The sequence below is a fragment of the Chelonoidis abingdonii genome, chromosome 20 (genome assembly GCF_003597395.2).
Source record: "Chelonoidis abingdonii isolate Lonesome George chromosome 20, CheloAbing_2.0, whole genome shotgun sequence".
NCBI lineage: Eukaryota > Metazoa > Chordata > Testudines > Testudinidae > Chelonoidis > Chelonoidis abingdonii.
This window is the reverse complement of record NC_133788.1, coordinates 11,703,782-11,714,746: the sequence shown is the minus strand read 5'-3', so window position 1 is coordinate 11,714,746 and position 10,965 is coordinate 11,703,782. Positions and strand designations below refer to the sequence as shown.

The following is a 10,965-nucleotide window of genomic DNA, read 5'->3' as shown; positions in this document are numbered from 1 at the left end:
GGCACATACCAGACCCCAACCGGCCACACCCCCATGACTATTCGTTAATGTTAATGTATCGCAATATGGTGATGAACGGGGCACCGCAAAGGGTGCTGTGCAGGAGCCCGAGACAGTCCCCGCCGGAGGAGCTTACCCACTCCGCCCAGTTTCACAGTCAAACCCACGCGCCCATCACCGTGTCTTCTTGGCCAGGTGTCGCCCGTCTCTGGGGCCTGGATGCAAATGGCTTCTTGGTGGGGTTCATCAACAACAGTGAAATGCTCCAGAGGGTCGGCTGGCGTGGGTGACTGTACTCCCGTGGCTGTGTGTGAGAAGGGGTTGAGAGTGGCTTGACTCTGCGTGCGTGTTTTTGTAGCACGTGTTTCCCTGGCGGGCTGAGTTTCTGCGTGTCGCTCTGTGCTTCAGTGTGTTTCTGTGACTGTGTTCGTGGTATTCTGTTTCTATGCGATTGCGTGGGGGCTGTATGTGTTGGATCGGGTGCTCCCCCCTCCAGTGGTTGTCTTTGCTGTATTATTTTCGTATCCCATTTCTTTAGCCCGGTGAGGATGCACTGCCTATCCGATGTTTTTGCGTATGAGAGATTGTTTTTCTATGATTGTAAATATTTAGAGTGTTTGTGATCGCGTGTTTTTGTTTTCTAGGCACGAGGAAGGAAACACTGCCACACGAGCCCTGTGCTCTGTATTGCTACTGATGAAAAGGAAGCTATCTATAAAGTGAAGAGGGGAGGAAGGGGAAAAAAACCCAGCACCCGGACTCCCAGCATCCCTCTGCAAACAGCATGGCTGCCCCCAGGAGCACCTGGGGATCTCTCTGTCTTAGTTAAGTTTGTTACCCGAAACGTAGAAGGGTAGCTGCAAATTGCCACATAACGCTATGGAATTCTGAATTTTTGGCTGGTGTTTCAGGTCCTAACTATCCTGGTTGCTTGTGCTGACGATTATGCCATGGGTAAGTACTATTGTGTGAGGAGGCCTGATGATTTTTAGCGGATTGTTGTAGCTAGTCCGTTTACAGAGGATATATCTCCTATTAAACTGAAACGACACTGATTTAACGATAACATATCAGGAATAGTCTGTTTCCTGCTGCTCCCAGCAAGGTGGGAATGGGCTCACTCGCTTGCTGCTGTTAAGTCTGCGTGCAACACACACTCAGTTGCTTATTCTTTTAAAAGGAAGTCAAATTAGTGCCAAGCCTGAAAGGGGTGACCTCTGTGACCAATATCTTGAAACCTTAAGGCTGCTGGGACCACCAGCAGAATAGAGATTGGAATATGTCTCCGATGGACACACCCAGAGTGAAATCTGTTAGTATCAGAGAAATGTAGGAAACAATAATATAAAGGTAACTCTAAATTACTGCTGCACCCTTCTCCAGTGGTGCCCCAGGGGGAAGCACCTCTGAGACAGCTAATGGCTTCGGATTTTGTGTGTTAATTATAGGCAGCTGAATGTATCTAATCTCCACAAAGGGAAGGTGTGTGAGATTGGGAGCAGTGAAGAATGAGAGGAGCTATCTTTGGGACTATGAGTTTGCTGCATGGGATGAGGGTAATTAGAGATTTTAGCCAGATTGCTTTTAGGTGGAATTGAATTAGAAACTGTTGCAATAAAACCTCCACCCAAAGGATTATTTTTACTGAAAGCTGAGCTTCTAATAACCCTTTTTGTTCGAAGTGTTATGCGCTTTGGCCTTGCTCCAGTGGATAAGCAACATTATCCCTGTTTTACAAAGAAGGGAATGAGACCAGAGCAGTTGAGAAGAAGACTTGTTACAGACGAAATACCAAGCTACTGGTAGAGCAGGGAATAGTACGCAGGTCTCCAGACTTATGGGTTTTTCAGATAGCACTTTTACCAAAAAGGCATTTTTGTTGCAAGGAAGGCCAGGCTAAGCTTTTGTTTGCCTGGTGCTTATGGTTTGGTTGTGGACCTTGAAAACTAGTTTTAACTGAGCTGATTCTAAAGGGCTTGTTTAGATTAGGGCAGTTTACAGCTGTGTGATTACATCTGTGTAGTGACACTAGTGCAAATTTCCATCTACACAAGCTCTTTGAGTTTTTGCTGCTTCAAGGATAGATATTGGAAAACATCTGCTGCTCTCAGCCATTGTCACAAACATTTTGTTGTCTTCAGCATTGTCTGTGCTACAACTCTGGCCTCTTACAGAACTAACTGCTGTATAGCTGGCTCTGAAGGCAGCTGCTTGTAACCAGAGCCAATTCTACGAACTGCTATCTCAGTGACTCCTCATTCTGATTGAAATGCTAGGCAAGGATGGGCTGGCGTGGGGTATCAACTTGGGCTCATATCTGTGCTCTGTACCCCCCCAAGTCTCACCTCCCTTTACACATACTCACACACACAATGAGACAGCACACCTCAATAATCAAATAAATCAATTGCATATTAGCAAGAAGGAAGCAAATTGTGCCAGTTTCCCAGGTAAAGCCCCATTCCGCTGAATTCACTACCCATGGACCTAGTAGTAGCAAGTTCTGATGGGTAGCTAAAAGGTCATATTAGCATGACAAAAAAACTGCTGCTGGTAGCAAAATTGGAGGAATGCTGTTTCTGCCGCTACAGCTGCCAGCCGGGGGAATTGGGGCAATGACTTAACAGGTGAGCTGGGAAACTGTGTGAGAAGTCTTGTGACTATTCCCAATGGATGTTGCTGAGAAAACCAAATACTTTGCATTCAGTTTCCAAGAAATATGCCTTTACCTTACTTACACTCTGTTAGGGGATAGGAGTCCTGGTCCTGGGCCCCGATACCTACTGGAGTCATGATGTTGGAGCCCAGTTAGGAGCATAAGAAGTAATACATGAATGCTCAATCCCTGTTCTTCAGAAAGAATTAATTTAATGAGTTAGTCTTAATTTGTTGGCTTGCGGTCTTTAAGCCTTTGAATATTTTGCACATAACCAGTAAAGACAGAGAAGGGGAAGTAACACTGTTTACTACAGTGTAATGTATATTGCTCTTAATGCTATACTTTAAAAACTAATCCTCTTTTTAAATAAAAACTTTGTGGTTATACGCCTTGTATAATGCTGATAAAGTATGTTCAATTTAATCAAAATATTAAGCATGTCTTGATACCCAGTTTATTAAAACTTGTATAATTTGAGCAGTTTTTAAAGGTTCTAATCCTGCACTCAGCTCTTTGAAGTCAGTGGAGCTCTACATAGGTGCAAGGTTTTGCTCTCATTCGATTCATTGCAAGACTGAGGCTAATGAGAAGAAGTTTGGCTTTTGCATCAAGACTGTATTAATTCTTAAGAGGCTATAATGGCACAGAACATGTTTAAGACTAAGCACACTCAACTTATGCTGTTGAAACTTAGGCTGTCCTGTAACAGTCTAAGGCTTTGGCCTGTGTATGAGGCGGTAGGGCAGGGAGGGGATAGCTCAGTGGTTTGAGCATTGGCCGGCTAAACCCAGGATTGTGAGTTCAATCCTTGAGGGGGCCATTTAGGTATCTGGGGCAAAAATCTGGGGATTGGTCCTGCTTTGAGCAGGAGGTTGGTCTAGATGGCCTTCTAGGATCCCTTCCAACCCTGATATTCTATGATTTCAATCTATGCAGCAATGTTTTACTGGGTGAAAGGCCAGCTAGTCCCTAATTCATTTATAATGGTTGTGTCCATAGCCAAAAGCCATTTCAATTTCTTCTTATCATTGCATGATCTGGAGACTGAGAATAGTTAAGGTCATGAGACTGGTAGATGCCGTGTGTGTGTGTGTGTGTGTTGCTTTTTTAAAATGGTTGATGATGAAGGAAACTGCTGCTGCTTTTGCTGAGTTGGAAGAGGGCAGTCATGATTTATTCTCATTTTAGATGCATCAGTGGATACATGGAGCTACTTCTACACTCATCTGATGTCGATATGGCTAAACAGGTTTTACATCTACTCTTGTGCAGCTTTTGGCATCGGTATTTGGATCTGCTTTCAGTTCCTTGCCATCAAAGCCAAAAAGCAGGTAAATGAGACTTCACAATTCTAGCATTTATATTCTTTCAACTGGGAGTCTACCATTGTGTTACAACAGTAATCCTTTAACCCACTGCTGAAATGTGTCCTCCTTGGTGTGTGAATGTGGCATTTCATTTCAATGTAGTCCACTCTAGGCCATGTGCAAGTTCTAACTTCTTGAAGTTTAAATGTGGTTTGACATCATGGAAAATCATAGTACTTGAAGGGTGTTTTGTTATATTTCTAAAGCACACCTGTTGAATATTTTACTGCCTTGTAAGCGACTTGTGAACTGATCTCACATAATCACCTCTGTTTATTATGTGAAGAAGATTTGTCATTCTGAACTGGCCCAGCACTTTTTCAAATCCTGTCTCTGCCAGCTGCTTACACCTGATGTTTGAGAAGCAAGTCCTGTTCCCATTGAATTTAATGATAAAAGTTCCATGATTTCACTAGAAGCAGGATTACGCCCTTCAAGAGGGTAAAAACTCCTTCATAAAATATTCAGTTGTGTATGTGGGATGGGAGGAAGGCATGTCTTCAGACACTTGCTGTGATCAAGTCACACCCTATACTGTGAGATCAGATTACAGTAACCTGTCTTATTTAAATGAGAGGATGCTAGTTTGATTGTTTTTATGGGCCAGTAGTAACTCTAAAATTTATCACTGTTACATTTGCTAGAGCTCACCAACCTAATGCTGAAGATCTGACGAGGTGGTTTGCATTTTATGTGAAAACTAGCTAAAGATGAGTTTGAAAAGGGTAAGATTGGGATACTACAATTGTTTTGTAGGATGAAAAATCCACTGAGAAGCTAACTCCATCTGAAGTTACACAAGATGTGCTAATAAATGGATATACAAAGCCAAAGACGAAGGAAGTTTATGTTACTGGGGTGAAGATTTTCTATGGCTCTCAGACTGGCACTGCTAAGGTAAAAGTCATTTTATTCTACTTGGACAAAGTTAATTCAAAATGTTATTGAAGTGTAACTTTGGCTTGCAAACAGTGCATGGTTCAAGAACCTGAAAGTGAAATTGACTAGGTTTCTGTTGTCCATTTTGGTGTCACTTTAAACTCCTCTTGTGTGGAGAGATGCTGCTTTATAATGTTTCTCTGTCAAAGACAAAAACTGATTAAAGTTGAGTGATTTTTTGTGTGTCTGTAGAAATACTCACTTTTTCCAAAACAAAATGCATTTAACTTTTAAAAAAAGAAAATGCATGTTTTATAGGTATCTTTGTTCTGTTTCTGTACATGATGTACATGATAGCCATATGAAATATCAGCTTCTTGTTACAAGGTTTGTGAGTTTCTAACACTCTCTCATGAATTTGTTTGACTCTTCCTTTGGTTGGGTTATTGCAGATAAAGCCTTTCTATTTCTCTCTCTCCAGGGATTTGCAACAATTCTTGCTGAAGCTATTCTCTCCCGTAATTTGCCTGCAGAAATCATTAACATGAGAGACTATGATCCAGATGATTGTCTAGCCGAAGAGGTTAGTATTTTTCTTTCTTCCCTTTCCTAGATAGGTAAAATATATATGTAACAATTCCCTGGGTCTGTTGAGAAGTCTGATCTCTTCTGCATCTTCCTACAGACCTTCCCTAGTTCCCTGCAAATCCCACAAGACTTGTGTTGAAGAGTGCATCTGTAGGGTAAATGGGAACCTTCAGTGCTGATCTTCTTACAGCCTAAAATACCACCTTGAAGTAATTTAATATTGGCCCTTATTTGATATCAATTTGGTATTTCTTTTCTAAGAAAAGGTAGAACCCAGACCTATGATCCTAGGAGATCTGATTTCTTTGTTTTGGTTCTGCTGCAAGCTTTCTCAGTAAGATAGAGATATTGCTCAAGTCCCTCACTGTGCCAAAGTGTCCTGTCTAGGAGTAATAGTAATTCATCTCTACTTCACTGTGGTGTTGAGATTTATTTAGGTAATGTTCATAAAGTTCCTTTAGATCTTTGAATGGAAATGCTATATGCAGCAAAATGTTTATTAAGACAGTTTTTCCTAATGTATTGAATCCATGATTTATACAAAGAGTGCACTTACCAGCATCATTCCTAGGATTTTCTGCTCTAGACTTCATACCTTGACTTCTACAAAGACAATAACATTCTCTTCCTGACACTGTACTATTAAAGTTGTTTTAGAAAATGCACTGATCATCCCTTTAAAATATTCTTTTCCTCTGCTATACTGTCTTCAGGCAACCAGCAAAAATATTTGTGTGTTTCTGGTTGCTACCTACACTGATGGACAGCCAACTGAAAATGCAGCATGGTTCTGCAAATGGTTAGAAGAGGCTGTGAATGACTTCAGGTTTGGCAAAACCTATTTGAAAGGCATGAGGTACGCTGTGTTTGGCTTGGGAAATTCAGTGTATGTGGACCACTACAACACGGTGAGTTTCTCTGGATTTTCTTTTTGTTTTCTGATCCTGAAGAATTGCTAAGCATCTTTGGTGTCTGCAAATATCAGTGAGATTGATGGTGTTTTGCACCTCTTGGGTTAGGCATTTAGTGTTCTTAAGACTCCTTGCTTTTAAGAGGAAGTTGGAAAATTGGATGCTTTTTTAAAGGATGCAGTATTTAAGGCCAGATCCAGTTCCCCTTCAAGTGCAGCACCCTATCAAAGTGAAGAGGAATGATTCCCATTGGTACCATATTAACCTGTGGAGTGTTTTCCTCAGGATGATAGTTCAGACACTTGTAAAACTATATAGTAACTCTGATCCCCAGCCTTTGCAATATATACAGAATACGTTTTTGTAAATCTTTCATTGAATTTCCAGGCTTTTAAAACCAGTAATTAGTAGATTAAGCTGTCACATTTGTTTTGTCAGAGGCTGTTCTATATGATTTTTAAAGGGCAAAATAAACCACTGACTTACTATTACCTTTCTCCCTTTTTTTAAAGTACTCCTTTCTTACTTTTCATTTACTATACTGATAAATCTTGATATTCGCCGGCTATATGATAGTCTGATGGTGTTCAACCCCGTGAACTGACTCTGATTATCTAAATCAGAAAGAGGGAAAAAAAATGTAGTTTCAGACTAATGTACTTGTACAGTGCTTCATGGCCTGACAGCCACACCCAGTATTGCACGTACACAGGTTTTGTTATTACTAGCACATGCTGTAAAGTGAAAAACTATCCCCTAAAACACACCTATTATAGAATGATAGAAATACAGGGCTGGAATGGACCTCAAGAAGTCATCAAGTCCAGCCCCCTGCACTGAAGCAGGACCAGATAAACCTAGACTATTTCTGACAAGTGTTTGTCCAAGCTGTTTTTAAAATCCTCTGATGATGGAGATTCCACAACCTTCTTTGGAAGCCTCTTCCAGAGCATAACTATGCTTAGAGTTAGAAAGTTTTTCCTAATATCTAACATAAATCTCTCTTGCTGCAGATTAAGCCCATTACTCCTTATCCAACCTCAAGTAGATACGCAGAACACAGTCCTCTTTATAACAGCTCTTAACAGATTTGAAGACTGTTATCAGGTCCCTTCTCAGCCTTCTTTTCTTAAGACTAAACATACCCAGGGTGTTTTTTTTAAAACCTTTCCTCCCAGTTCAAGTTTTCTAAACCTTTTATCATTTTTGTTGCTCTCCTCTGGACTCTCGCTGGTTTGTCCACATCGTTTCTAAAATTTGGCACACTGAAGTGGTCAGACTCGGTGGTGATATTAATACTTTTTACCAGTGAAGAAACTATGAGGTATAGAGAAGTTAAGGCTTCAGTTGATCTCTGCGTTGGCAACAGAGCTGCTATTAAAGCTCAGAGATCTCTGGTTCCCAGTCACTTAGTCAGCCTGCTATGGCTATACATCTAACCACTTTTTTCTAAATTCCTGTCCAATTTGTTTTCTGAACGACTGTCTGTAAGTTCCTTGTTAACGGGCTTTTTTTAATTTCTCGTCCTAGGTTGGAAAAAACATTGACAAATGGCTGTGGATGCTCAGTGCTAGTCGTATCATGACTCGTGCGGAGGGGGACTGTAGTGTAGCCAAAAGCGAGCATGGCAGCATTGAGGCTGACTTTGATGCTTGGAAGGGCAGGTTCCTCGCAAGGCTCCAGGCACTTCGCAAAGGAAAGAAGAAGCCCTGTAGCGGAAACTGTAAGAAAGGCAAGTGCAAATCGAAAGGGAAGCAGAGCAAGGAGGGATCGGATCATGAGCAAAGGGTGTCAGAGCAGGAGAACACTGAGGTAGGTCCAAAAATCACAGGACATTACTTCTGTGACAAATCTCTTAGCAGGGCTGGTTTAAGGGACTCTGTGGGCTCTCTTGGAGAGGCATTGGACTCCTTCCTTCGCTTCCCCAGCTCTAAGGGCTTGGATCCACTAAGTGACCTTGTCCCTTACACTTGTCCCTTGCTTCCGTGCCTTGGGGATAGTGCAAGTAGAGGGCCAGAGAAAAAGTAGAACTGAGGGTTGTGTGTGTGGAGGGGAGCTAGGGGGAATGGTACAGGGAAGTTTCCCTTTAAATGGGAGCCAGGATGTGCCAGAGCCAATATAAAGAGGACCCATGCTGATTTCTCAGAAGGGTCTTAAGTTATCTCCACCCCCAGGGTGAAGCTTCTTATTTACTGTGCCATAGGAGCAGTTAACACCACCACTAGCATTTCAGTCTGTCACTGGTCAGGTTGGCTGCTTTGGTCCAGGGTCTCTCTTTGCAGCTGCAGATTGGCAGCATTGTCTGAGGCAGCTCTGTCTCTTCCTCTGAATACTTGTGTCTAACTGCTTGTCTCTCTCCCACAGTGTTTGTGTTAATAACAAGTTTTGATTAGGGGATCATCTCTCTTGTTTTGTAGAAAGTGAAAGCAGCTGATGCTGAGACACTTTATCATCCATCTCGTGCACAGGGCATCATTGCTACTGCACTATAGACCCTACCAGAAGACAGTTGCTCTTCTCCCTGGGTGGGTTTGAAAGTGCAAGGCTGCCTCTTCTTTAGGCTACCACAAGAGGAATAGGCTTTGTTAATATTGACACAGGACAGCTACTGTGCCTGACTCTTTACAGGGGAAGCCCTCTGCCCTGAGGAGTTCACAGTTTGAACAACAGTTCCCTTCCTGTCTTGTTCACTGTGATATTGATCCCTCTGGTGTGGATTTTCAAAGGAGCCTAAGGGAATGAGGTGCCTAAATCCCAAGAGAGTTACATGCTTTTGTCCTAACCTCTGATTTTAACTGCCAATGACATGGTGGGAAATGGATGGATGGTGGGGTGGAGGGGAGAGAGAGAGAGATGAAAATGAATGAATCAATCTGGAAGCCAGATTTCCCAGGAGACTGAAGGTCAAATGCTTTGTGTACTCTTAAATTCATTTTAAAAAATAATTCATCAGGCTTTTTATTGGTACAGGTGGGAGTTGTGTGCCTTGTATAGGTCAAATGTTCCATTGTTAACTTCCCAGAAGTCTTTGCCGCATGTTGTGTAATTGAATCAGCAGGCTAGAATAGGCAGGGGTTTATATTTAATATAGCATGCAAGCTTCTAAATTTTCTTCTGAAATCTTTATTGCATAGGTGGAGGATTTATTTGAAACCACCAGTGAGGAGGAGTCGGGCGCTGAGGAGGATCGAAGCCGTAACTCTGTCATTGATGTTGAAGATCTGGGCAAAATTATAGGTCACATGAAGAAGGCCAAGGTACTGCTATTAGAGCAAGCTTAGTACCTGGAGTTGCCTTATCACTAAGGTAGCAAGTTGATTAAAATATTACTGCCCCTGGCTTGTAGCTATAGAGGTAAATTATAAACAAAGCAGTAAACTCCATTGGCTATCATCTAAGGACACAACAAAAATGTGACTTGAAATATTTGGAGGTAGGTTGGAGGTGCTGTTTTTCCCCCTTCAAAAGATTTTGCAAATAGACTTATTTTAAAGTTATATGAGTGTAATAAAAGGCACTGCTGCCTGTGCACTTTTTAATCCAAATTTTCCAGAGTACTTCAGCAGCATAGATGTTTCATTTTTAATTTTTTCCTCCAACTGGGGGTGAACAATATGGTTTGTTTAGTGTTACCATGATGCCATGGTGCAATGGATAAAACTCCATTTTAGGTGGACAAGCAGATGATTATGACATGCCTTTATAGAGACTGTGGCATGACAGTATCTTCAGTCATGTAAGACAGCTGAATGCTTTTGGGTAACAGGGAGGCTTTCCCCTGTAAGGGCCAGAAGGTCTGGGGCCAGTCAGCCCTGTTCAGTTAGCCCCATCCTGCTACAGCTGTGCTGGGTGTTGGATTTAAGAAGAGACGCTCCATGCAGAAGGCAGGCCAGAATCTCTGGCTAGGGAGAAGAGCAGGTGAGCTGACTGAGGACTAAAGTCTAGCAGTTAAGTGCTGGCTGGGGAGGGAGTGGACGGGTTGCTCCTAATGAGGGAAAAAGCCGAGTGTGAGCTAGGAACTGGCTGTGGCCTGCCAGGGTTGGTTAGTAAGGGGGTAAACCTGACCTGGATGGTTGGTGTGATTGGATCTGGAGGTGAGATAATGAGACAGGCTATTGCTGCTGGAAGCCTACCTGTAAAGAAGACTTTCTTTTGTTTTGGTGTTGCATTGGACTTAGATTAAGGGACTCTGTTACCCTGGAAGGGATTGAATGTTTAAAGTGGCTTGGCTGGAGGGCCATGTCACCTCTCTGACAAGGATAAGTCGAAGAGTGCTAAGGGGAAACTGGTCTTGCAACAAGGGGGCACTCTGGGACAGTGAGCTGTGTTCATGTTGTCACAAGAGTGCTTGCTAGCATGAAGTTTTGGTTGAATTGTCTTTCCTGACTAAAGGAGAAAGTTGGAGAGTCTTTCAGGAATTTAACACAGAGCAGGAATTAGCAACAAGGGGGCACTCTGGGACAGTGAGCTGTGTTCATGTTGTCACAAGAGTGCTTGCTAGCATGAAGTTTTGGTTGAATTGTCTTTCCTGACTAAAGGAGAAAGTTGGAGAGTCTTTCAG

At 42.4% G+C, this 10,965-nt stretch overlaps 1 protein-coding gene across 4 annotated transcripts in view; it reads left to right on the top strand.

The window, feature by feature from the left end:
* Positions 1 to 18: 18 nt before the first annotated feature.
* Positions 19 to 10,965, top strand: part of LOC116821319 (S-adenosyl-L-methionine-dependent tRNA 4-demethylwyosine synthase TYW1-like) — a 119,378-nt gene continuing 108,431 nt past the window's right edge. The window contains exons 1-9 of one of the 4 annotated variants that reach the window (XM_032774399.2): positions 19 to 236; positions 645 to 824; positions 912 to 954; positions 3,848 to 3,990; positions 4,783 to 4,923; positions 5,387 to 5,488; positions 6,207 to 6,401; positions 7,935 to 8,216; positions 9,539 to 9,661. In XM_032774399.2, coding sequence (XP_032630290.1) covers positions 48 to 236; positions 645 to 824; positions 912 to 954; positions 3,848 to 3,990; positions 4,783 to 4,923; positions 5,387 to 5,488; positions 6,207 to 6,401; positions 7,935 to 8,216; positions 9,539 to 9,661 — 1,398 coding nt within the window. In that variant the 5' untranslated portion in view covers positions 19 to 47. Of the gene's footprint in view, positions 543 to 644; positions 825 to 911; positions 955 to 3,847; positions 3,991 to 4,782; positions 4,924 to 5,386; positions 5,489 to 6,206; positions 6,402 to 7,934; positions 8,217 to 9,538; positions 9,662 to 10,965 lie in introns of all 4 variants that reach the window. The other 3 variants (XM_032774402.2, XM_075073939.1, XM_032774400.2) reach the window with 3 other exon arrangements.